The sequence below is a fragment of the Pseudophryne corroboree genome, chromosome 8, assembly GCF_028390025.1.
Source record: "Pseudophryne corroboree isolate aPseCor3 chromosome 8, aPseCor3.hap2, whole genome shotgun sequence".
Classification (NCBI taxonomy): Eukaryota; Metazoa; Chordata; class Amphibia; order Anura; family Myobatrachidae; genus Pseudophryne; species Pseudophryne corroboree.
Window position 1 is genome coordinate 444,908,983 of NC_086451.1, and position 27,845 is coordinate 444,936,827.

At 48.1% G+C, this 27,845-nt stretch overlaps 1 protein-coding gene across 2 annotated transcripts in view; it reads left to right on the top strand.

The window, feature by feature from the left end:
• Positions 1-27,845, top strand: part of ATF6B (activating transcription factor 6 beta) — a 52,667-nt gene that overhangs the window by 7,519 nt on the left and 17,303 nt on the right. For both annotated transcript variants that reach the window (XM_063938152.1, XM_063938153.1), the window contains exon 7: positions 11,331-11,504. In XM_063938152.1, the coding sequence (XP_063794222.1) occupies positions 11,331-11,504 (174 nt within the window). The remainder of the gene's footprint in view (positions 1-11,330; positions 11,505-27,845) is intronic.

The window sequence follows — 27,845 nt, forward strand, 5'->3', positions numbered from 1 at the left end:
CGCCGGCCCCCTTACAGAGCTAGAAGACAGAAGAGGTCCGGAAAATCGGCGGCAGAAGACGTCCTGTCTTCAACAAGGTAGCGCACAGCACTGCAGCTGTGCGCCATTGCTCTCAGCACACTTCACACTCCGGTCACTGAGGGTGCAGGGCGCTGGGGGGGGCGCCCTGAGACGCAATAAAAACACCTTGGATGGCAAAAAATGCATCACATATAGCTCCTGGGCTATATGGATGAATTTAACCCCTGCCAGAATACACAGAAAAACGGGAGATAGGCTCCGCCCCTTTCTCGGCGGCCTTATCTCCTCAGCACACTGGCGCCATTTTCCCTCACAGCTCCGTTGGAGGGAAGCTCCCTGGCTCTCCCCTGCAGTCACTACACTACAGAAAGGGTTAAAAAAGAGAGGGGGGCACTAATTATGCGCAGTATTAAAAATACAGCAGCTATAAGGGGAAAAACACTTATATAAGGTTATCCCTGTATATATATAGCGCTCTGGTGTGTGCTGGCAAACTCTCCCTCTGTCTCCCCAAAGGGCTAGTGGGGTCCTGTCCTCTATCAGAGCATTCCCTGTGTGTGTGCTGTGTGTCGGTACGTTTGTGTCGACATGTATGAGGAGAAAAATGATGTGGAGACGGAGCAGATTGCCTGTAATAGTGATGTCACCCCCTAGGGGGTCGACACCTGAGTGGATGAACTGTTGGAAGGAATTACGTGACAGTGTGAGCTCTGTATAAAAGACAGTGGTTGACATGAGACAGCCGGCTACTCAGCTTGTGCCTGTCCAGACGTCTCATAGGCCGTCAGGGGCTCTAAAGCGCCCATTACCTCAGATGGCAGATATAGACGCCGACACGGATACTGACTCCAGTGTCGACGGTGAAGAGACAAATGTGACTTCCAGTAGGGCCACACGTTACATGATTGAGGCAATGAAAAATGTTTTACACATTTCTGATAATACGAGTACCACCAAAAAGGGGTATTATGTTCGGTGAGGAAAAACTACCTGTAGTTTTCCTGAATCTGAGAAATTAAATGAGGTGTGTGATGATGCGTGGGTTTCCCCCGATAACAACTGATTTCTAAAATGTTATTGGCATTATATCCTTTCCCGCCAGAGGTTAGGGTGCGTTGGGAAATACCCCCTAGGGTGGATAAAGCGCTCACACGCTTGTAAGAACAAGGGCTCTACCCTCTCCCTAGATGGCCGCCCTTAAGGATCCTGCTGATAGAAAGCAGGAGGGTATCCTAAAATGTATTTACACACATACTGGTGTTATACTGCGACCAGGAATCGCCTCAGCCTGGATGTGCAGTGCTGGGTTGGCGTGGTCGGATTCCCTGACTGAAAATATTGATACCCTAGATAGGGACAGTATATTATTGCCTATAGAGCATTTTAAAGGATGCATTTCTATATATGCGTGAGGCACAGCGGAATATTTGCCGACTGGCATCAAGTCTAAGTGCGTTGTCCATTTCTGCCAGTAGAGGGTTATGGACACGACAGTGGTCAGGTGATGCGGATTCCAAACGGCATTTGGAAGTATTGCCTTATTAAGGGGAGGAGTTATTTGGGGTCGGTCTTTCAGACCTGGTGGCCACGGCAACAGCTGGGAAATCCACGTTTGTACCCCAGGTCGCCTCTCAACATAAGAAGACGCCTTTCGTGGGCAAGCGGGCAAAAGGTTCCTCATTTCTGCCCCGTGACAGAGGGAGAGGAAAAAGGCTGCAGAAATCAGCCAGTTCCCAGGAACAGAAGCCCTCTCCCGCCTCTGCCAAGTCCTCAGTATGACGCTGGGGCTTTACAAGCAGAATCAGGCACGGTGGGGGCCCGTCTCAATGAATTTCAGCGCGCAGTGGGCTCACTCGCAATTAGACCCCTGGATCCTTCAGGTGATATCTCAGGGGTACAAATTGGAATTCGAGACGTCTCCCCCTCGCCGTTTCCTAAAGTCGGCTTTACCGATGTCTCCCTCTGACAGGGAGGCAGTTTTGGAAGCCATTCACAAGCTGTATTCCCAGCAGGTGATAATCAAGGTACCCCTCCTGCAACAGGGAACGGGGTATTATTCCACACTGTTGTGGTACCGAAGGCGGACGGCTCGGTGAGACCGATTCTAAATCTAAAATCTTGAACACTTACATACGGAGGTTCAAATTCAAGATTGAGTCACTCAGAGCAGTGATTGCGAACCTGGAAGAAGGGGACTACATGATGTCTCGGGACATCAAGGATGCTTACCTTCATGTCCCAATTTACCCTTCTCACCAAGGGTACCTCAGGTTTATGGTACAGAACTGTCACTATCAGTTTCAGACGCTGCCGTATGGATGGTCCACGGCACCCCGGGTCTTTACCAAGGTAATGGCCGAAATGATGATACTCTTTCGAAGGAAGGGAATTTTAGTTATCCCTTACTTGGACGATTCCCTGATAAGGGTAAGATCCAGGGAACAGTTGGAGGTCGGTGTAGCACTATCTCAGGTAGTGTTGCAGCAGCACGATTGGATTCTCAATATTCCAAAATCGCAGCTGATTCCGACGACTCGTCTTCTGTTCCTAGGGATGATCCTGGACACAGTCCAGAAAAAGGGGTTTCTCCTGGAGGAGAAAGTCAGGGAGTTATCCGAGCTAGTCGGGAACCTCCTATAACCGAGCCAAGTCTCAGTACATCAATGAAAGGGTTCTGGGAAAAATGGTTGCTTCCTACGAAGCAATCCCATTCGGCAGATTCCACGCAAGAACTTTCCAGTGGGACCTGCTGGACAAATGGTCCGGGTCGCATCTTCAGATGCATCAGCGGATAACCCTGTCACCAAGCACAAGGGTGTCTCTCCTGTGGTGGTTGCAGAGTGCTCATCTTCTAGAGGGCCGCAGATTCGACATTCAGGACTGGGTCCTGGTGACCACGGATGCCAGCCTGCGAGGCTGGGGAGCAGTCACACAGGGAAGGAATTTCCAGAGCTTATGGTCAAGCCTGGAGACATCACTTCACATAAATATCCTGAAGCTAAGGGCCATTTACAATGCTCTAAGCTCAGCATGACCTCTGCTTCAAGGTCACCCGGAGTTGATCCATTCGGACAACATCACGGCAGTCACCCACGTAAACAGACAGGGTGACACAAGAAGCAGGAGGGCAAGGCAGAAGCTGCAAGGATTCTTCGCTGGGCGGAAAATCATGTGATAGCACTGTCAGCAGTATTCATTCCGGGAGTGGACAACTGGGAAGCAGACTTCCTCAGCAGACACGACCCCCACCCGGGAGAGTGGGGACTTCACCCAGAAGTCTTCCACATGTTTATAAAACTCGACAAGTATTGCGCCAGGTCAAGTGACCCTCAGGCAATAGCTGTAGACGCTCTGGTAACACAGTGGGTGTACCAGTCAGTGTATGTGTTCCCTCCTCTGCCTCTCATACCCAAGGTACTGAGAATTATAAGATGGAGAGGAGTAAGCACTATATTCGTGGCTCCGGATTGACCAAGGAGGACTTGGTAACCGGAACTTCAAGAGATGCTCACGGAGGATCCGTGGCCTCTACCTCTAAGAAGGGACCTGCTCCAGCAAGGACCCTGTCTGTTCCAAGACTTACCGCGGCTGCGTTTGACGGCATGGCGGTTGAACGCCGGATCCTGAAGGAGAAAGGCATTCCGGATGAAGTCATTCCTATCCTGATCAAAGCCAGGAAAGATATAACCGCAAAGCATTATCACCGCATTTGGCGAAAATATGTTGCGTGGTGCGAGGCCAGTAAGGCCCCGACGGAGGAATTTTCAACTAGGTCGATTCCTACATTTCCTGCAAACAGGAGTGTCTATGGGCCTGAAATGGGGGTCCATTAAGGTTCAAATTTCGGCCCTGTCAATTTTCTTCCAAAAAGAACTAGCTTCAGTCCCTGAAGTTCAGACGTTTGTGAAAGGGGTACTGTATATACAGCCTCCTTTTGTGCCTCCAGTGGCATCTTGGGATCTAAATGTAGTTTTTGGGTTCCAAAAGTCACATTGGTTTGAACCACTTAAATATGTGGAGTTAAAATATCTCACATGGAAAGTGGTCATGCTGTTGGCCCTGGCCTGGGCCAGGTGCGTGTCAGAATTGGCGGCTTTATCCTGTAAAAGCCCGCATCTGATTTTCCATTCGGACAGGGCGGAATTGAGGACTTGTCCTCAGTTTCTCCCTAAGGTGGTTTTCAGCGTTTCACCTGAATCAACCTATTGTGGTGCCTGCGGCTACTAGGGACTTGGAGGACTCCAAGTTGCTAGACGTTGTCAGGGCCCTGGAAATATAGGTTTCCAGGACGGCTGGAGTCAGAAAATCTGACTCGTTGTTTATTCTGTATGCACCCAACAAGCTGGGTGCTCCTGCTTCTAAGCAGACTATTGCTCGTTGGATTTGTAGTACAATTCAGCTTGCACATTCTGTGGCAGGCCTGCCACAGCCAAAATCTGTAAAAGCCCATTCCACAAGGAAGGTGGGCTCATCTTGGGCGGCTGCCCGAGGGGTCTCGGCTTTACAACTTTGCCGAGCAGCTACTTGGTCAGGAGCAAATACGTTTGTAAAATTCTACAAATTTGATACCCTGGCTGAGGAGGACCTGGAGTTCTCTCATTTGGTGCTGCAGAGTCATCCGCACTCTCCCGCCCGTTTGGGAGCTTTGGTATAATCCCCATGGTCCTTACGGAGTCCCCAGCATCCATTAGGACGTCAGAGAAAATAAGAATTTACTTACCGATAATTCTATTTCTCGTAGTCCGTAGTGGATGCTGGGCGCCCATCCCAAGTGCGGATTGTCTGCAATACTGGTACATAGTTATTGTTACCAAAAAATCGGGTTATTGCTGTAGTGAGCCATCTTTTCTAGAGGCTCCTCTGTTATCATGCTGTTAACTGGGTTTAGATCACAAGTTATATGGTGTGATTGGTGTGGCTGGTATGAGTCTTACCCGGGATTCAAAATCCTTCCTTATTGTGTACGCTCGTCCGGGCACAGTATCCTAACTGAGGCTTGGAGGAGGGTCATAGGGGGAGGAGCCAGTGCACACCAGGTAGTTCTAAAGCTTTACTTTTGTGCCCAGTCTCCTGCGGAGCCGCTATTCCCCATGGTCCTTACGGAGTCCCCAGCATCCACTACGGACTACGAGAAATAGAATTATCGGTAAGTAAATTCTTATTATTTATTTATTTATTACCAGTTATTTAGATAGCGCACACAAATTCCGCAGCTCTTTACAGAGAATATTCGGTCATTCACATCAGTCCCTGCCCCAGTGGAGCTTACAATCTATATTCCCTATCACATGTGCACACAGACACATTCACGCTAGGGTTAATTTTTGTTGGGAGCCAATTAACCTACCAGTATATTTTTGGATTGTGGGAGGAAACCGGAGTACCCGGAGGAAACCCACGCAAGTACGGGGAGAATATACAAACTCCACACAGTTAGGGCCATGGTGGAAATCGAACCCATGACCTCAGTGCTGTGAGGCAGTAATGCTAACCATTACACCATCCTTACTGCCCCAACACTAGGGGCTCTCCTGAGCTTCTAGAAAAGAAAGTATATTTAGGTTTTTTATTTTCAGTGAGATCTGCTGGCAACAGACACACTGCTACGAGGGACTTAGGGGAGAGAAGCGAACCTACCTGCTTGCAGCTAGCTTGGGCTTCTAGGACACCATTAGCTCCAGAGGGATCGAACACAGGCCCAGCCTCGGTCCTCCGGTCCCGGAGCCGCGCCGCCGTCCCCCTTGCAGAGCCAGAAGCAAGAAGAACGTCCAGGAAATCGGCGGCTGAAGACTTCGGTCTTCATTAAGGTAGCGCACAGCACTGCAGCTATGCGCCATTGCTCCCCATGCACACCTCACACTCCGGTCACTGATGGGTGCAGGGCGCTGGGGGGGGCGCCCTGGGCTGCAATAAGATTACCTTACATTGGCAAAAAATACACATAATATAGTCATTAAGACTATATATGTGTAAAATCCCCTGCCATATATCCATAAAAAAAGCGGGAGAAGTCCGCCGTGAAGGGGGCGGGGCTATCTCCCTCAGCACACTGGCGCCATTTCCTCTCACAGCTCCGCTGGAAGGACGCTCCCCAGGCTCTCCCCTGCAGTTTCCAGGCTCAATAGGGTAAAAAAGAGAGGGGGGGCACTAAATTTAGGCGCAAATACTATATATATATATATATATATATATATATATATAGCTGCTATAGGGTAAAATCACTCATTATAGTGTACATCCCTGTGAATTATAGCGCTGTGGTGTGTGCTGGCATACTCTCTCTCTGTCTCCCCAAAGGACTTTGTGGGGTCCTGTCCTCAGTCAGAGCATTCCCTGTGTGTGTGCGGTGTGTCGGTACGGCTGTGTCGACATGTTTGATGAGGAGGCTTATGTGGAGGCGGAGCAGGTGCCGATAAATGTGATGTCACCCCCTGCGGGGTCGACACCTGAGTGGATGGATATGTGGAAGGAATTACGTGACAGTGTCAACTCCTTACATAAGAGGTTTGATGACATAGCAGATGTGGGACAGCCGGCTTCTCAGTCCGTGCCTGCCCAGGCGTCTCAAAAGCCATCAGGGGCTCAAAAACGCCCGCTACCTCAGATGGCAGACACAGATGTCGACACGGATACTGACTCCAGTGTCGACGACGATGAGACTAGTGTACATTCCAATAGGGCCATCCGTTACATGATTACGGCAATGAAAAATGTGTTGCACATTTCTGACATTAACCCTGGTACCACAAAAAAGGGTATTCTGTTTGGGGAGAAAAAGCAACCTGTGGTTTTTCCCCCTTCTGAAGAGTTAAATGAAGTGTGTGATGAAGCGTGGGTTTCCCCCGATAAAAAACTGGTAATTTCCAAAAAGTTACTAAGGGCGTACCCTTTCCCGCCAGAGGATAGGATACGTTGGGAGACATCCCCTAGGGTGGATAAAGCGCTCACACGCTTGTCAAAGAAGGTGGCACTACCGTCTCCGGATACGGCCGCCCTAAAGGAGCCTGCGGATAGAAAGCAGGAGGCTATCCTGAAGTCTGTATATACACACTCAGGTATTATACTGAGACCGGCTATTGCTTCAGCATGGATGTGGTCAGATTCCCTGTCTGATAACATTGATACCCTTGACAGGGACACTATATTGCTGACTGTAGAGCATATAAAAGACGTAGTCTTATACATGAGAGATGCACAGAGGGATATTTGCCAACTGGCATCTAGAATAAATGCAATGTCCATTTCTGCCAGGAGAGTATTATGGACTCGGCAGTGGACAGGTGATGCGGATTCTAAAAGGCACATGGAGGTTTTGCCTTACAAGGGTGAGGAATTGTTTGGGGATGGTCTCTCGGACCTCGTTTCCACAGCGACGGCTGGGAAGTCGACATTTTTACCCCATGTTCCCTCACAGCCAAAGAAAGCACCGTATTATCAGGTACAGTCCTTTCGGCACCAGAAAGGCAAGCGGGTTAAAGGTGCGTCCTTTCTGCCCAGAGGCAGAGGTAGGGGGAAAAAGCTGCACCAAACAGCAAGTTCCCAGGAACAAAAGTCCTCTCCCGCTTCCTCTAAGTCCACCGCATGACGCTGGGGCTCCACAGGTGGAGCCAGGTGCGGTGGGGGCCCGTCTCCGGAACTTCAGCGACCAGTGGGTTCGCTCACGGGTGGATCCCTGGATTCTACAAGTGGTATCTCAGGGGTACAAGCTGGAATTCGAGACATCTCCCCCTCGCCGTTTCCTCAAATCAGCCTTGCCAACTACTCCCCCAGACAGGGAGGCGGTGCTGGAGGCGATTCACAAGCTGTACTCCCAGCAGGTGATAACCAAAGTACCCCTCCTTCAACAGGGACGGGGTTACTATTCCACAATGTTTGTGGTACCGAAACCGGACGGTTCGGTGAGACCCATTTTAAATTTGAAATCCTTGAACACTTCTATAAGAAGGTTCAAGTTCAAAATTGAATCGCTCAGGGCGGTTATTGCAAGCCTGGACGAAGGGGATTACATGGTATCACTGGACATCAAGGATGCTTACCTGCATGTCCCCATTTACCCTCCTCACCAGGAGTACCTCAGATTTGTGGTACAGGACTGTCATTACCAATTCCAGACGTTGCCGTTTGGTCTGTCCACGGCACCGAGGGTATTTACCAAGGTAATGGCCGAAATGATGATACTCCTTCGAAAAAAGGGAGTTATAATTATCCCGTACTTGGACGATCTCCTTATAAAGGCGAGGTCCAGGGAACAGTTGTTGATCGGAGTAGCACTAGCTCGGGAAGTGCTACAACAGCACGGCTGGATCCTGAATATTCCAAAGTCGCAGCTGGTTCCTACAACGCGTCTACTGTTCCTGGGGATGGTTCTGGACACAGAACAGAAAAAGGTGTTTCTCCCGGAGGAGAAGGCCAAGGAGTTGTCATCTCTAGTCAGAGACCTCCTAAAACCAAAACAGGTGTCAGTGCACCACTGCACGCGAGTCCTGGGAAAGATGGTAGCTTCTTACGAAGCAATTCCATTCGGAAGGTTCCATGCAAAGATCTTTCAGTGGGATCTGTTGGACAAGTGGTCCGGATCGCATCTTCAGATGCATCGGCTGATAACCCTGTCTCCAAGGACCAGGGTGTCGCTGTTGTGGTGGCTGCAGAGTGCTCATCTTCTAGAGGGCCGCAGATTCGGCATACAGGACTGGGTCCTGGTGACCACGGATGCCAGCCTTCGAGGTTGGGGGGCAGTCACACAGGGAAGAAACTTCCAAGGACTATGGACGAGTCAGGAGACTTCCCTACACATAAATATTCTGGAACTAAGGGCCATTTACAATGCCCTAAGTCAGGCAAGACCCCTGCTTCAACACCAGCCGGTGCTGATCCAGTCAGACAACATCACGGCGGTCGCCCATGTAAACCGTCAGGGCGGCACATGAAGCAGGATGGCGATGGCAGAAGCCACAAGGATTCTCCGATGGGCGGAAAATCATGTGTTAGCACTGTCAGCAGTGTTCATTCCGGGACACGACCTCCGTCCCGCCTCAACAAAAAGCTAAAAAGATATTGCGCCAGGTCAAGGGACCCTCAGGCGATAGCTGTGGACGCTGTAGTGACACCGTGGGTGTACCAGTCGGTTTATGTGTTCCCTCCTCTGCCTCTCATACCCAAGGTACTGAGAATAATAAGAAGGAGAGGAGTAAGAACTATACTTGTGGTTCCGGATTGGCCAAGAAGAGCTTGGTACCCAGAACTTCAAGAAATGATCTCAGAGGACCCATGGCCTCTGCCGCTCAGACAGGACCTGCTGCAGCAGGGGCGCTGTCTGTTCCAAGACTTACCGCGGCTGCGTTTGACGGCATGGCGTTTGAACACCGGATCCTAAAAGAAAAGGGCATTCCGGAGGAAGTCATTCCTACGCTGATTAAAGCTAGGAAAGATGTGACCGTAAGACATTATCACCGCATATGGCGAAAATATGTTGCTTGGTGTGAGGCCAGGAAGGCCCCAACGGAGGAATTTCAGCTCGGTCGATTTCTGCACTTCCTACAGTCAGGAGTGACTATGCGCCTAAAATTGGGTTCCATTAAGGTCCAGATCTCGGCTCTGTCGATTTTCTTCCAAAAAGAACTGGCTTCACTGCCTGAAGTTCAGACTTTTGTTAAAGGAGTGCTGCATATTCAGCCCCCTTTTGTGCCTCCAGTGGCACCGTGGGATCTCAACGTGGTGTTGGATTTCCTACAGTCGCATTGGTTTGAGCCACTTAAAACCGTGGAGCTAAAATACCTCACGTGGAAAGTGGTCATGCTGTTGGCCTTGGCGTCGGCCAGGCGTGTATCAGAATTGGCGGCTTTGTCATGTAAAAGCCCTTATCTGATTTTTCATATGGATAGGGCGGAATTGAGGACTCGTTCCCAATTCCTTCCTAAGGTGGTTTCAGCTTTTCATGTGAACCAACCTATTGTGGTGCCTGCGGCTACTCGGGACTTGGAGGATTCCAAGTTACTGGACGTAGTCAGGGCCCTGAAAATATATGTTTCCAGGACGGCTGGAGTCAGGAAAACTGACTCGCTATTTATCCTGTATGCACCCAACAAGCTGGGTGCTCCTGCTTCTAAGCAGACTATTGCTCGCTGGATCTGTAGCACGATTCAACTTGCACATTCTGCGGCTGGACTGCCGCATCCTAAATCTGTAAAAGCCCATTCCACGAGGAAGGTGGGCTCTTCTTGGGCGGCTGCCCGAGGGGTCTCGGCTTTACAACTTTGCCGAGCTGCTACTTGGTCGGGTTCAAACACATTTGCAAAATTCTACAAGTTTGATACCCTGGCTGAGGAGGACCTTGAGTTTGCTCATTCGGTGCTGCAGAGTCATCCGCACTCTCCCGCCCGTTTGGGAGCTTTGGTATAATCCCCATGGTCCTTACGGAGTACCCAGCATCCACTAGGACGTCAGAGAAAATAAGAATTTACTCACCGGTAATTCTATTTCTCGTAGTCCGTAGTGGATGCTGGGCGCCCATCCCAAGTGCGGATTGTCTGTAATACTTGTATATAGTTATTGCCTAACTAAAGGGTTATTGTTATGAGCCATCTGTTCGTGAGGCTCAGTTGTTATTCATACTGTTAACTGGATATAGTATCACGAGTTGTACGGTGTGATTGATGTGGCTGGTATGAGTCTTACCCGGGATTCCAAATCCCTTCCTTATTGTGTCAGCTCTTCCGGGCACAGTTTCTCTAACTGAGGTCTGGAGGAGGGGCATAGAGGGAGGAGCCAGTGCACACCAGGTAGTCCTAATTCTTTCTTAGAGTGCCCAGTCTCCTTCCGAGCCCGCTATTCTCCATGGTCCTTACGGAGTTCCCAGCATCCACTACGGACTACGAGAAATAGAATTACCGGTGAGTAAATTCTTATTATTTCCTATTGCACTTGGAATACTCTCAGGGCCTGATGCTGAGATGAACGTGCACCAGTTAGCAGAGCATGTCGGGTGTGGTTTGATTCTGTGCAGGTACCCTAAAGCAGTGGTTCTCAAACTTGGTCCTCAGGACCCCACACGGTTCACATTTTCCATATCACCCAGCAGCTGCACTGTGTATCACCAACTGTCACATTTTAAAAATCTACAGGTGACCTACAAAACATGGACCGTGTGGTGTCCTGAGGACTGAGTTTGAGCACCTGAGGCATACTCATATAGGCAAAGCCCAGTTAGTGCACATCGGCAGAACTGCAGTCGATACATGGACAGTGTAGAAAACACTCTGATCCTTATTATGCCAAACAGTCATATGTCTCCCTCTATTGTCTCCTCACAGCTCAGTCTGGATGTCTCCCCAAGTCTAACACTTTCCTGTCTAAGAAACCAGCCCTACAGCCGAGACCTGCTCCAGGAGCCAAGCCATGCTCGTCCCCAAACAGCACGCCCCACGCCATCATCCTGCACCCTGTCAGCAACGCTCCTCCTGCAGCACATGCACCCTCCCTCACAGGTAAGTCCTCCGCTCTCTCTCTCTCATACTTGCATTGTGTACACAGAGTTATCCTGCAATGCACCAGTTTCGTATGTTCTCCACTTCACCATTTCTGTGTAGTTCCTGAAAATAGTCACAAATGCTGCGAATAAAAAATGTGACCGTTTGCCAGCAACAAGTCAACCAAACATAATACATTCAATTGATTTGGTGTAATATCTCATAACCGCCTGCAGGTGGCACTGCTACTGTGTATAAAGAGATGTGACTGCAGCATTATGTGACAATACTGTCAAATCCAATAATACATTTAAAACAATGTAAAAAAAATATATATTTTAGATCTGTGGCAGTTGCTGGTGTATAATGGGGGTCATTCCGAGTTGATCGCTCCCTAGCAACTTTTTGCAGCGCTGCGATCAGATAGTCGCCGCCTATGGGGGAGTGTATTTTCACTTTGCAAGTGTGCGAACGCTTTTGCAGCCGACGGCACAAAAAAGTTTTCTGTAGTTTCTGAGTATCTCTGGACTTACTCAGCCGCTGTGGTCACTTTGTGATCACGTTGTGATCCCTGCAAACGCTTGGACACGCCTGCGTTTTTCCAAACACTCCCAGAAAACGGTCCGTTTTCACCCGTAAACGCCTTCTTCCTGTCAATCTTCTTGCGATCGGCTGTGCGAATGGATTCTTCGTTAAATCCATTGCTCAGCACCGATCCTCTTTGTACCCGTATGACGATCCTGCGCATTGCGGTGCATACGCATGCGCAGTTTTGCAGAGTTTTAACCTGATCGCAGCACTGCAAAAAGTTGCTAGCGAGCGTTCAACTAGGAATGTCCCCCAATATGAGGTGCAGTGTTCATCGTCGGAGAAGGAGTCTGCTTTTTGGATTATTAGACAATGCCTGATCTGAAATTGATAGAATATTTATAAGAAAGTACTGAAGTTGATGTGTTGGATGAAGGAAAAATGGACAAGCGGAAGGATCAGAGTAACTTTGACAAAGGCCAAACTTTAATAGCTAGACGTCTGGGTCAGAACATCTCCAACATGGTAGGTCATGTGGGGTGTTCCTGATGTGCACTGGTAAGTAGCTACCAAAGCTGGTCCAAGGAAGGACAGCTGGTGATTCGGGGTGCCCATTGTGACCTCATCCACCGTTGAAAGCACCTACAATGGGCGCGTAAGGCATCAGAACTAGACCATGGAGCCATGGAAGACGGTGGCCTAGTCTGATGAATCATGTTAACATTTACATTATGCGGATAGCCGACTGCGTGTGCGTCGCTTGTCTGGGGAAGAGATGGCGCCAGGATGCTGTGTAGTGCCCCTGGCAATGATCTGCCGGGAAACCTTGGGTCCTGGCATTCCTGTGGATGTTACTTTGATGTGTACCACTTACCAAAACATTGTTGCAGACCAAGTGCACCCGTTCATGGAGATGGTATTCCCCGATAGCAGTGGCATCTTTCAGCAGGATAATCCACCCTGGCACACTGCAAACATTGTTCGGGAATGGTTTGAGGGACATGACCTAGAGTCCAAATTCCCCAGATTCCAATCTGGTCCAAGCTTTAAAGACCCCACGGGACTTAAAGGATCTGCTGCTAACGTCTTGGTGCCCGATGCCACAGGACACCTTCCATGGTCTTGTGGAGTCCATGCCACAGTGGGACGGAGCTGATAAATCACAGTACACATTAGGTTTGCTTGCATACTGCCATCAGGCTACCTCCTGCTTGCTTGCACCTCATGTCATCTGTCTGTCACCCCTCCCCACTAGATTGTTAGCACTTCAGAGCAGGGCCCTCTTTCCTCTTGTTGTCTTAGCCCTTTTCTCGACACATTTCACTCAGCGACCATCTTTACCTGCTTTTTCTCCTACTGGTAAAGGCTCCTCTCTATCTATGGCCGCCAGCCCCTAGTAGTACGATGATTACTCCCTCGCTACTTACCTCTAAGCTGTATTATGTATGAGAATTGTGGTGCTCTCTGTAACCTGCACTCTGTTATTTATTTACTGTGATGCTAAGTTTTGTCTCCCTGTACTGTCCTTTGTACAACGCTGCGAAACACTTGTGGCGCCCTATAAATAAAATGTAATAATAATAATTAGGTTGCTCTATTTCTATATATGTTAATATTTCTGTAATTAGAGCTTTTGCCAACGAAGATCCTGGATTGGGTTTTCACCTGGCCGTAGTGGGGTGGGGCAAACTCTCAAAGCCACCTTATTTTTCTTCGGTATAGCTACCGTAGACCTAAGAATTATAGCTGCTGTATTTACTATGAACATTATTAGGCTACAAATAATAATCCAAAATTCCAAGTTCCTGTTTTTTAGTGAACAAATATTTTGTTCCTTTAATTGTAAGACGGGAAGGGAGAAAGGCCGGCCAGGAGTCATGGGTACGTCCCAGCTATCACGGACTTGTTTATTGCTCCTGTCTGGGGCCCCTGTGCTGCTCCTGGGCAGCATATGTTCCGTCCTGGCGGAGAGACCACTCTCTCTTCTGTATTAATGTATCTGGGGTCTCACACGGAGGCCCCTGCCCTCTACAATGCATTCCGGCTACTAACAAACAGCCCCCTGTGTATGGATCCGGTCTCCATACAATGATCTCATTGTTGGCAGGACATTATTATGCGTTACTACCAAGACACTTACTTCACTGATAGGCGGCTCCAGCTACGTGCTGTGTTTGTCTGCTGGCTGTTTATGATGGTATCTGTTGCTCATCTCCATGACTTCTCTCTTGAAGAAGAAAAACCTACATTTGTTTTACATTGGTGGGTAAAGTGTACTATTTTACTTAGTGGATCTTGGTTTCTATGGATAATATTAATGTTGCTCAGTGCTAGCTGCCATATTTTTGAGGAAGTCTATGACTGACTAGGATATGCAGATAACCTGCCGTGTATAGGTGCCCTCACGCAGACCTTTAGATGTACACGAGCTTACAGGTGTCTATGGCTCCTGATTCCCCATTTCCTAGGTACTCCTCCAGATCTGTTTCATGCCTCTCTGAACATAAGAGCCTGTTCGTTGGCTTGCAGAAAATAAATGCTAAACGGTACAAGGATAAAGCCAATAAAGTGTTGACCAAGACTAAAAAAAGAAATAAAAAAAAAGCGATCAGCGCAGTAGTGTGTGTTCTCTTTTCTGAAAACAATAAAGTTTTGTTCAAAACAGGAAAAAAAATATCTGCACAGTGAAGAGAAGGTTGTGTCTGTGTGATTGTAAGTAACACATAGGGGTCTATTCATGAAGCAGTGAAAAGTGTGGAGAAGTGAGCCAGTGGAGAAGTTGCCCATGGCAACCAATCAGCATTGAAGTAACATTTATAATTTGCATACTATACAATTGTACGGAGCAGCTGATTGGTTGCCATGGACAACTTCTCCACAGGCTCACTTCTCCACTCTTTTCACTGCTTCATGAATAGACCCCATAATATGATGATGATACTACTAATAATGTTGGTAGTGTTACAGTACAGGCCAGGGATAGGTGGAATTACTAAACCAATCTTGCTACAGCAGAGATGAGGATTAACAGCAATGTGCATTAGTTACTGGAAACTATATGATAGTGAAATCCTATATTGCGGTTATATAATTACCCTACCATCCTGTTATCTTCAGTAACTAATAAGTACTGGCAGTAGTGGTCACTATACAGTTTTGTAGGACTTAAATTGTTCCTTTCATTTTAATGACTATTTCTGTCCAAAGTAGAGTGTTGCAAAATAATATACTTAGCCATTATAATTACCCCAAGTTGGTGGCGTCACCCACAACTAGACTGTGCTCAATTGCCCCCAGTTATTGCGCTAATCGCACCCATTACACTCGGGTTTAGGCGCGCAAAGCACCTAAACCAGACAAAAGTAATGCGCGCGAGTGTGAAAAGAGCCGTTAGAATAGCAGCCGGTGGGCGGGCACGCGCCCGGGGTGGGACATTTGAATCCGGCCCTCTGAGTCCTACTGAAGCACAGACCTCTGATACCATTGCTCCCTCCCACAGTGTAACCGACACAGAACTGAGGAGGCGGATTCTCTCAGTAGCATATGCTTGTCTCAGAGATTCCATACGTGCACAAGGCCTCAGTGACACCATTAATGGATCTTTAAATCTGTTCTGGCTCAGTAGATCTTGCACTTCTTGTTATGTTTGCAAAGTGCGGATGCAACTACGGCAGCACCATTGTGAGAGAGCGACATTTCATTGTGTTATATTTAAATGAGATCTGGGGGTGTAGAAAGGGATTTTAGGGTGTTGCACAAGGGTTATTTATTTTCAGAACCCCAGTCAAGGTACCTTAGATTCCTATACGTTCAGTGGGGCCCTTCTGCGGATAGAGATTTTCTCCTGTCCGCTTAGTTAAGATATTAAAACTCACAAAAATGAATTTGCAATACAGACCGTCCTCAGGTCCCCTCAGTCTCATGATTCATTTAAGATCCAGGAATGAGTCCGTGCATATGATGTTTTCTTTGGGAAAGGAATAATGTATACCAGGGTGTTCAACATGCGGCCCTCAGGCTGCTGTGGAACTAGACATCCCAGCATGCCCTGCCGTAGTTTTGCTATTAGGGCATGCTGAAACTTTGGCAGGGCATGCTGGAATGTGTAGTCCCACAGGAGCTGGAGGGCCGCATCTTCAATGCCACTGCGGTATACCAATGCAATCAGCTGATCGTAACCTTTGGCGCTAATAGTTACATAGTTGTTGAGGTTGAAAAAGAGACAGATGTCCATCGAGGTCAACCTATATAATGTTTTTTTTCTTTTTAGTTATTTTTTTTAATCTTAATTAAATGCTGTATCCTTGGATATTTTTTTCTGCTAGGAATTTATCTAATCCATTTTTAAACTTATTGATTGAGTCCACCATTACTACCTTCTCTGGCATAGAATTCCAAATCCTTACTGCTCTTACTGTGAAGAACCCTTTTCTCCGTTGTGTATGGAATTTTTTTTCTTTTAACCTCGGGGAATGTCCTCGTGTCCGAAGTAGTGTTTTTTTGATAAATCCTTGTATTGTCCCTTAATGTATTTAAAAATATTAATAATGTCTCCTCTCAGGCGCCTCTTTTCCAGTGTAAACAAATCTAACCTTTTAAGTCTTTCCTCATAATCCTGTGCCTCTAACCCCTTAACCAGTTTGGTGGCTCGCCTCTGAACCTTTTCGAGTTCCAAGATATCTTTTTTTTATCGTGAGGTGCCCAGAACTGTACACAATATTCCAGGTGTGACCGCACCAATGATATATACAGAGGCAGGATTACGCTCTCATCCCTTGTCTCCATTCCCCGTTTAATGCATGCTAACACCTTATTTGCTTTTGTTGCTGCATTTTTGCACTGCGTACTGCTACTAAGTTTATTGTCGATGAGCACTCCCAAATCTTTTTCAACTACCGTTATCCCTACATTTTCCCCATTTAGTTTAAAGGCTGCCCAATTGTTCTTAGTCCCAAAGTGCATAACTTTACATTCTCATACGTCCTAGAGGATGCTGGGGTCCACTTCATGTCCATGGGATATAGACGGTTCCGCAGGAGCCATGGGCACTCTTAAGACTTTTCAATGGGTGTGAACTGGCTCCTCCCTCTATGCCTCTCCTCCAGACCTCAGTTTTAGAAATGTGCCCAGGCAGACTGGATGCACTCCAGAGAAGCTCTACTGAGCTTCTCTGAAAAGACTTATGTTAGGTTTTTTGTTTTCAGGGAGAACTGCTGGCAACAGTCTCCCTGCTTCGTGGGACTGAGGGGGCAGAAGTAGGAACCAACTTCCTAAAGAGTTTCATGGCTCTGCTTCTGGCTGACAGGACACCATTAGCTCCTGAAGGGAACTGAACGCTAGCCGTGCCTAGATGCTCACTCCCACAGCACGCCGTCACCCCCCTCACAGAGCCAGAAGACAGGTGAGTAGAAGAAGACAGATCTTCTATCAAGTAAACTGACGGCTGAGGTACAGCGAGGCTGGCGGGCGCGCAGCACGCCATTGCTGCCCACACACACAGGCACTGCGGGGGGGGGGGGGGGCATGGGCAGCAAAAACACCTATAAACTGGCAAAAAGGGGGCATGAGATGCCCAGGCACAGCCCTGCCCCCGCCAGTATACGTTCTATGTAAAAATCTCTGAGGAGAAACGCGCCATTGTGGGGGCGGAGCTTCCACCTCAGTCGGCCAGCACACTGTTCAGCGCCATTGTCTCTCATTCACAGATTGCAGAGAAGAAGCTGGTCCTCCTACACGTCTGTACAAGTATCAGGGTGAAAAAAAAGGGGGGCCTGAGTGCTAAAACATTTAATTCATAAAATAATAGCGCTTAAAGGTTTCTGTGTACGGAGTAAGCGACACAGGGATTTTTTCTTTGGCGCTGGGTTGTGAACTGTCTGCTCCTAAACTGTGTCCCTCTGACAGATTTTACTGTGGATCTGTCCCCTATAAGTCCCAGTGTATCTGTGAGTGTGTGTTGTACACATGTCTGAGGCAGGGAGTTCCTTCCCGGAGGAAGGCATTTTAGGGACACAGAGTTGTAATGTGATGGCGCTGCTGGCACACCAAGAGCCTGCATGGGTGAAAGAAATACGTGATAGTATGCATCATATCAATAGGAGATTAGATAAGTCTGAATCTCATGCTGAGTGCTGGAGAAAATCTGTGGAGGATGTGATTTTTCAGGGCTCTGTTCTTCCATCCGCAGGCGACCCCTCTGGGTCACATAAGAGACCATTTGCAAATATTGTGCAACTGATACCGACACGGACACTGATTCTTGTGTCGACGATAGTGACTCCAGAGAAATAGATCACAAATTGGCAAAACAATATACAATATATGATTGTAGCTATAAGGGAAGTTCTGGAAGTCACGGAAGCCACTCCTGTACCTCAAGAGAAGGCTTATTTCTATAAAGGAAAGAAATCCAAGGTCACTTTACCTCCTTCCCACGGGCTTAATACACTCTTTGAAGGGATGTGGGTGAATCCCGAAAAGAAATTTCGTATTCCCAAGAGAATTCCGATAGCTTATCCTATCCCTGTGGAGGACAGAAAAAAATGTGAGTCACCCCGTTTTAGACAGTGCTCTGTCCAGGTTGACAAAGAAGGTAATTCTCCCTGCACCTGGCACGGCTTCACTAAAGGAGCCAGCAGACCGCAAAATGGAGACTACATGAAAATCCATTTATGTTGCCAATGGTACACTGCTCAGGCCCACAATTGCTTGCGTGTGGGTGAGTTGCGCTATTGAAAAATGGTCAGAAAGCGTGTCATCAGAAATTGACACGATTGATAAAGATGAGATACTCCTTAAGTTAGGGAATATCAAAGTCGCTGCCACATACATGCTAGAAGCGATGAAAGATATTTGACTCTTGAGTTCACAAGCCGCTACCTTGGCAGTATCGGCTCGGCGGGCGTTGTGGATTCGCCAGTGGAACGCGGATGCAGATTCCAAAAGAAATATGGAGGCTGTCCCATATAAAGGTGAGGCCTTATTTGGCGATGGACTGGATGCGTTAGGCTCGGCGGCTACCGCAGGTAAGTCGACATTTTTGCCCTCTGCGCCTGCAACGGCAAAAAAGACATATCACCCGCACACGCAGTCCTTTCAGCCCAATAACTACAAAAAAGCGAGTGGTTCCTCCTTCTTTGCAGGTAGGGGAAAGGGAATGGGAAAGAAGTCCACAGAGGCTCCAGGTTCCCAGGAGCAGAAGTCTACCCCTACTTCTGCTAAATCTTCAGAATGACGCTGGGGCTCCTTTGGGGGAGGCCGCTCGGGTGGGGGCACGTCTCAAACTGTTCAGCCAAGGTTGGATTCTGTCTGGCCTGGACCCCTGGGTTTTGCAGATAGTATCGCAGGGGTACAAGCTGGAGTTTCAAGATGTTCCCCCATGCCGATATTTCAAATCGACCTTGCCAGCTTCTCTTCTGGAAAGGGAAGCAGTAACAGCGGCAATCCAAAAATTATGTCAGGATCTGGTAATAGTCCTGGTACCTTTGTCACAACAAGTTCCGAAGCCGGACGGCTCGGTCAGACCGATCCTAACCCTAAAAAAATCTGAATCTCCACTTGAAACGATTTAAGTTCAAAATGGAGGAGGGGGACTATATGGTGTCTGTAAACATAAAGGATGCTTACCTGCATGTTCCCATTTATCCTCCTCACCAGGCTTAGCTGAGATTCGCGGTTCAGGATTGCCATTACCAATTCCAGACGTTACCTTCTCTGTCTCTCCACGGCGCCGAGGGTATTCACCAAGGTGATGGCGGAGATGATGGTTTTCCTGAGTCAAAAAGGAGTCCATATAATTCCTTATCTAGACGATCTCCTGATAAAGGCGAGATCCAGGGAGCAGTTGTTACAAAACATCACACTCTCCCTGTCCATTCTCCAACAACACGGTTGGATCATAAATTATCCAAAGTCACAGTTGGAACTGACGACAAGATTGTCTTTTCTCGGGATGATTCTGGACACAGAAGTTGAGAGAACGAGGCCATACAGTTTGGCAGGTTCCATGCCAGAGTATTCCAGTGGCACCTGTTGGACAAGTGGTCGGGATCCTACCTACACATGCACCGGAAGATAATCCTGTCGTCAAAAGCCAGGATTTCGCTCCTGTGGTGGCTACACAGTTCTCACCTACTAGAGGGACGCAGGTTCGGGATTCAGGACTGGGTCCTGGTAACCACGGATGCAAGTCTCCAAGGCTGGGGAGCTGTCACTCAGGGGGAAAACTTCCAAGGAAAATGGTCAAGTCAGGAAGCCTGCCTTCACATAAATGCGCTGGAATTGAGAGCCATTTACAACGGCCTTCAACAAGCGGTACATCTTCTTCAAGATCATCCCATGCAGATCCAGTCGGACAGGCAGGGCGGAACGAAAAGCAGAGCGGCAATGGCAGAGGTGACGAAGATCCTCCTCTGGGCAGAAAGACATGTAAAGGCTCTGTCGGCAATTTTCATTCCGGAAGTAGACAACTGGGAAGCAGACTTCCTCAGCAGACACGATCTCCATCCAGGAGAGTGGAGCCTCCACCGAGAAGTCTTCGCAGAGGTGACAAGTCTTTGGGGAGTTCCTCAAGTAGACATGATGGCATCTCGTCTCAACAGGAAGCTTCAGAAATATTTTTCCTGGTCGAGAGACCCTCAAGCAATAGCAGTGGATGCGCTAGTGACCCAGTGGGTATTCCGGTCAGTGTATGTCTTCCCTCCACTTTCGCTGATCCCAAAAGTTCTCAGGATCATAAGAAGAACAAGGGTTCGAGCAATCTTCATTGCCCCAGACTAGCCAAGGAGGGCTTGGTACCCAGATCTTCAGGAATTGCTCATAGAAGATCCTCGGCCTCTTCCTCTTCGCGAGGACCTGCTGCAGCAGGGGCCGTGCGTGTATCAAGACTTACCGCGGCTACGTTTGACGGCATGGCTGTTGAGCACCGGATCCTAGCCCGAAAGGGTATTCCTAAGGAAGTTATACCCACCCTTATTCAGGCCAGGAAAGGAGTAACGTCGAAACATTACCACCGTATTTGGAGAAAATATGTGTCTTGGTGTGAATCTAAGAAGGCTCCTACGGAAGAGTTTGAGTTGGGACGTTTTCTCCATTTTTTGCAGGCTGCTGTGGAGGCGGGCCTCCGATTGGGGTAAATCAAGATCCAGATTTCGGCCTTGTCAGTGTTCTTCCAAAAAACAATTGGCCTCTCTTCCAGAGGTTCAGACCTTCGTGAAAAGGGTTTCTGCACATCCAGCCTCCATTTGTGCCTCCAGTGGCACCATGGGACCTTAACAGGGTGTTGCAATTCCTTCAGTCGGATTGGTTTGAGCCTCTACAAAAGATAGAGTTGAAGTTTCTCACTTGGAAAGTGGTGATGCTTTTGGCATTGGCATCCGCGCGACGGGTGTCTGAATTAGGGGCCTTGTCCCACAATAGCCCTTACCTGATCTTCCATGAAGATAGGGCAGAGTTGAGAACTCGTCAACAATTTCTTCCAAAGGTGGTTTCATCTTTCCACATAAACCAACCTATTGTGGTGCTAGTAGTTACTGACACGTTCACTGAGTCACAGTCTCTAGATGTGGTTGGGGCTTTGAAGATTTATGTAGCTAGAACAGCTCGAATACGGAAAACAGAGATTTTGTTTGTCCTGTATGCTCCCAACAAGATTGGGTGTCCTGCTTCCAAGCAGACTATTGCGCGTTGGATCAGAGGTACGATTCAGCACGCTCATACTACGGCTGGATTGCCGTTACCGACGTCGGTGAAGGCCCATTCCACTAGGAATTTGGCTCATCCTGGGCGGCTGCCCGGGGGGTCTCGGCATTACAACTTTGCCGAGCAGCTACTTGGTCGGGGTCAAACACATTTGCAAAATTCTTCTAGTTTGACACCTTGGCCGATGAAGACCTCAAGTTCGGTCAATTGGTGCTGCAGGGTCATCCGCACTCTCCCGTCCGTACTGGAGCTTTGGTATAAACCCCATGGTCATGAAGTGGACCCCAGCATTCTCTAGAACGTATGAGAAAACAAGATTTTGATACCTCCCGGTAAATCCTTTTCTCCTAGTCCGTAGAGGATGCTGGGCGCCCGTCCCAGTGCGTACTTTACCTGCAGTTTAGTTATTAGATTACACAAGTTGTGTTATATTAGTTTCAGCATGTTGCTGTCATTGATTCATGCCTGTTGGCGTGTGTTCTGTTGAATGCCATGTTGTGCGGCATGGTTGAGGTGTGAGCTGGTATGTATCTCACCACTAGTATTAAAGTAAATCCTTTCCTCTAAATGTCCGTCTCCCTGGGCACAGTTCCTATAACTGAGGTCTGGAGGAGGGGCACAGAGGGAGGAGCCAGTTCACACCCATTGAAAAGTCTTAAGAGTGCCCATGGCTCCTGCGGAACCGTCTATACCCCATGGTCATGAAGTGGACCCCAGCATCCTCTACGGACTAGGAGAAAAGGAATTACCGGTAGGTATCAAAATCCTGTTTTTGTCTGTATTGAACCTCATTCTCCATTTATCCGCCCAGTCCTCAAGTCTAGATAAGTCATTCTGTAGAGACTCAACAGCCTTGTCTGAATTAATTACTCTACATAGCTTAGTATCATCTGCGAAAATTGACACTGTGCTTTCCAGTCCCTCTCCTAGGTCATTAATGAATATATTAAACAACAATGGTCCGAGTACTGAACCCTGTGGTATTCCACTGAGCACTGGAGCCCATAATGATTGCAGTCACACTTGCAGCTGCCAAACAAAGAGAGTGCGCAGTCTCCAAAAACACCAACAATAATTCTGGCTACGCAAAACTAAAATAAATCCTTTTTGATCCTGAGAATAACACGGTGTTACATATTCAGCATATCCACCTCTTTATTCAGTAGTATAAATAATAAGAATTTACTTACCGATAATTCTATTTCTCGTAGTCCGTAGTGGATGCTGGGGACTCCGTCAGGACCATGGGGTTTAGCGGCTCCGCAGGAGACAGGGCACAATAATAAAAGCTTTAGGATCAGGTGGTGTGCACTGGCCCCTCCCCCTATGACCCTCCTCCAAGCCTCAGTTAGGATACTGTGCCCGGACGAGCGTGCATAATAAGGAAGGATATTGAATCCCGGGTAAGACTCATACCAGCCACACCAATCACACCGTACAACCTGTGATCTGAACCCAGTTAAAAGTATGATAACAACGAAGGAGCCTCTGAAAAGATGGCTCACAACAAGAATAACCCGATTTTTGTAACAATAACTATGTACAAGTATTGCAGACAATCCGCACTTGGGACGGGCGCCCAGCATCCACTACGGACTACGAGAAATAGAATTATCGGTAAGTAAATTCTTATTTTCTCTAACGTCCTAAGTGGATGCTGGGGACTCCGTCAGGACCATGGGGATTATACCAAAGCTCCAAAACGGGCGGGAGAGTGCAGATGACTCTGCAGCACCGAATGAGAGAACTCCAGGTCCTCCTCAGTCAGGGTGTGCCCCTGACCAAGTAGCAGCTCGGCAAAGTTGTAAAGCCGAGACCCCTCGGGCAGCCGCCCAAGATGAGCCCACTTCCTTGTGGAATGGGCTTTTACTGATTTTGGCTGTGGCAAGCCTGCCACAGAATGTGCAAGCTGAATTGTACTACAAATCCAGCGAGCAATCGTCTGCTTAGAAGCAGGAACACCCATCTTGTTGGGTGCATACAGGCTAAACAGCGAGTCAGATTTTCTGACTCCAGTCGTCCTGGAAACATATATTTTCAGGGCCCTGACAACGTCAAGTAACTTGGAGTCCTCCAAGTCCCTAGTAGCCGCAGGTACCACAATAGGTTGGTTCATGTGAAAAACAGAAAACACCTTAAGGAGAAATTGAGGACGAGTCCTCAATTCTGCCCTGTCAGAATGAAAAATTAAGTAAGGGCTTTTATATGATAAAGCCGCCCATTCTGACACACGCCTGGCTGAAGCCAGGGCTAATAGAATCTTCACCTTCCATGTGAAATATTTTAATTCCACAGTGGTGAGTGGATCAAACCAATGTGACTTTAGGAAACTCAAAACAACATTGAGATCCCAAGGTGCCACTGGGGGCACAAAAGGAGGCTGTATATGCAGTACCCCTTTTACAAACGTCTGAACTTCAGGCACTGAAGCCAGTTCTTTCTGGAAGAAATTCGACAGGGTCGAAATTTGAACCTTAATGGACCCTAATTTTAGGCCCATAGACAGTCCTGTTTTCAGGAAATGTAGGAAACGACCCAGTTGGAATTCCTCTGTAGGGACCTTCTTGGCCTCACACCACGCAACATATTTTCGCCAAATGCGGTGAAAATGTTTTTCGGTTACATCCTTCCTGGCTTCGACCAGGGTAGGGATGACTTCATCTGGAATGCCCTTTCAGGATCCGGCGTTCAACTGCCATGCCGTCAAACACAGCCGCGGTAAGTCTTGGAACAGACAAGGCCCCTGCTGGAGCAGGTCCTCTCTTAAAGGTAGAGGCCACGGTTCTTCCGTGAGCATCTCTTGAAGTTCCGGGTACCAAGTCCTTCTTGACCCATCCGGAACCACGAGTATCGTTCTTACTCATCTCCTTTTTATGATTCTCAGTACTTTTTGTATGAGATGCATAGGAGGGAACACATACCCTGACTGGTACACCCACAGTGTTACCAGAGCGTCCACCGCTATTGCCTGAGGGTCCCTTGACCTGGCGCAATATCTGTCTAGTTTTTTGTTCAGGCGGGACGCCATCATGTCCACCTTTGGTTTTTCCCAACGGTTTACAATCATGTGGAAGACTTCCCGCTGAAGTCCCCACTCTCCCGGGTGGAGGTTATGCCTGCTGAGGAAGTCTGCTTCCCAGTTCTCCACTCCCGGAATTAACACTGCTGAGAGTGTTATCACATGATTTTTCGCCCAGCGAAGAATCCTTGCAGTTTCTGCCATTTCCCTCCTGCTTCATGTGCCGCCCTGTCTGTTTACGTGGGCGACTGCCGTGATGTTGTCCCACTGGATCAATACCGGCTGACCTTGAAGCAGAGGTCTTGCTAAGCTTAGAGCCTTGTAAATTGCCCTTAGCTCCAGTATATTTATGTGGAGAGAAGTCTCCAGACTTGATCACACTCCCTGGAAATTTTTTCCTTGTGTGACTGCTCCCCAGCCACTCAGGCTGGCATCCGTGGTCACCAGGACCCAGTCCTGAATGTCGAATCTGCGGCCCTTTCATAGATGAGCACTCTGCAGCCACCGCAGAAGAAAACACCCTTGTCCTTGGAGACAGGGTTATCCGCTGATGCATCTGAAGATGCGATCCGGACCATTTTCCCAGCAGATTCCACTGAAAGGTTCTTGCGTGAAATCTACCGAATGGGATCGCTTTGTAAGAAACCACCATTTTTCACAGGACCCTTGTGCAATGATGCACTGATACTTTTCCTGGTTTTAGGAGGTTCCTGACTAGCTCGGATAACTCCCTGGCCTTCTTCTCCGGGAGAAAACATCCTTTTCTGGACTGTGTCCAGAATCATTCCTAGGAACATTAGACGTGTCGTCGGAAAAAGCTGCGATTTTGGAATATTTAGAATCCACTCGTGCTGTCGTAGAACTACTTGAGATAGTGCTACTCCGACCGCCAACTGTTCTCTGGACCTTGCCCTTATCAGGAAAGCGTCCATATTTCTTTTAGGAAGAATCATCATTTCGGCCATTACCATGGTAAAGACCCGGGGTGCCGTGGACAATCCAAACGGCAGCGTCTGAACTGATAGTGACAGTTCTGTACCACGAACCTGAGATACCCTTGGTGAGAAGGGCAAAATTTGGACATGTAGGTAAGCGTCCCTGATATCCAGTGACACCATATCGTCCTGGTTCGCTATCACTGCTCTGAGTGACTCCATCTTGATTTGAACCCTTGTATGTAATTGTTCAAATCTTTTAGATCTCACCGAGCCGTTTGGCTTCAGTACCACAATATAGTGTGGAATAATACCCCTTCCCTTGTTGTAGGAGGGGTACTTTGATTATCACCTGCTGGGAATACAGCCTGTGAATTTTTTCCCAATACTGCCTCCCTGTCGGAGGGAGACGTTGGTAAAGCAGACTTCAGGAACTTGTGAGGGGAAGACGTCTCGAATTTCCAATGTACACCTGGGATACTACGTGTAGGATCCAGGAGTCCACTTGCGAGTGAGCCCACTGCGTGCTGAAACTCTTGAGATGACCCCCCACCGCACCTGAGTCCGCTTGTATGGCCCCAGCGTCATGCTGCGGACTTGGCAGAAGCTGTGGAGGACTTCTGTTCCTGGGAATGGGCTGCCTGCTGCAGTCTTCTTCCCTTTCCTCTAACCCTGGGCAGATATGACTGGCCTTTTGCCCGCCTGCCTTTATGGGTATGAAAGGACTGAGACTGAAAAGACTGTGTCCTTTTCTGCTGAGATGTGACTTGGGGTAACAAAAGTGGATTTTCCAGCTGTTGCCATGGCCACCAGGTCCGATGGACCGCCCCTTTATACGGCAATACTTCCATGTGCCGTCTGGAATCTGCATCACCTGACCACTGTCGTGTCTATAAACATCGTCTGGCAGATATGGACATCACATCTACTCTTGATGCCAGAATGCAAATATCCCTCTGCGCATCTTGCATATATAGAAATGCATCCTTAAAATGCTCTATAGTCAATAAAATATTGTTCCTGTCAAGGGTATCAATATTTTCAGTCAGGAAATCCGACCAAGCCCCCCCAGCGCTGCACATCCAGGCTGAGGCGATTGCTGGTCGTAGTATAACACCAGTATGTGTGTATATACTTTTTAGGATATTTTTCAGCTTCCTATCAGCTGGCTCCTTGAGGGCGGCCGTATCTGGAGACGGTAACGCCACTTGTTTTTATAAGCGTGTGAGCGCCTTATCCACCCTAAGGTGTGTTTTCTGGCGGGAAAGGGTATACCTCCAATAATTTTCTATCGGAGGAAACCCACGTATCATCACACACTTTAATTTATCTGATTCAGGAAAAACTACAAGTAGATTATTCCCACCCTACATAATACCCTTATTTGTGGTACTTGTAGTATCAGAAATATGTAACACCTCCTTCATTGCCCTTAACATGTAACGTGTGGCCCTAAAGGAAAATACGTTTGTTTCTTCACCGTCGACACTGAAGTCAGTGTCCGTGTCTGTGTCTGTGTCGACCAACTGAGGTAAATGGGCGTTTTTACAAGCCCCTGACGGTGTCTGAGACGCCTGGACAGGTACTAATTTGTTTGCCGGCCGTCTCATGTCGTCAACCGACCTTGCATCGTGTTGACATTATCACGTAATTCCTAAATAAGCCATCCATTCCGGTGTCGACTCCCTAGAGAGTGACATCACCAATACAGGCAATTTGCTCCGCCTCCTCACCAACATCGTCCTCCTACATGTCGACACACACGTACCGACACACAGCACACACACAGGGAATGCTCTGATAGAGGACAGGACCCCACTAGCCCTTTGGGGAGACAGAGGGAGAGTTTGCCAGCACACACCAAAAACGCTATAATTATACAGGGACAACCCCTTTTACAAGTGTTTTCCCTTATAGCATTTTCACATATGTAATCATATCGCCAAATAAGTGCCCCCCCTCTCTGTTTTAACCCTGTTTCTGTAGTGCAGTGCAGGGGAGAGCCTGGGAGCCTTCCTCACAGCAGAGCTGAGCAGGAAAATGGCGCCGTGTGCTGAGGAGAATAGGCCCCGCCCCCTAAAACGGCGGGCTCTTCTCCCGGAGTTTGTGAGATCTGGCAGGGGTTAAATACATCCATATAGCCTCAAGGGCTATATGTGATGTATTTTAGCCATAAAA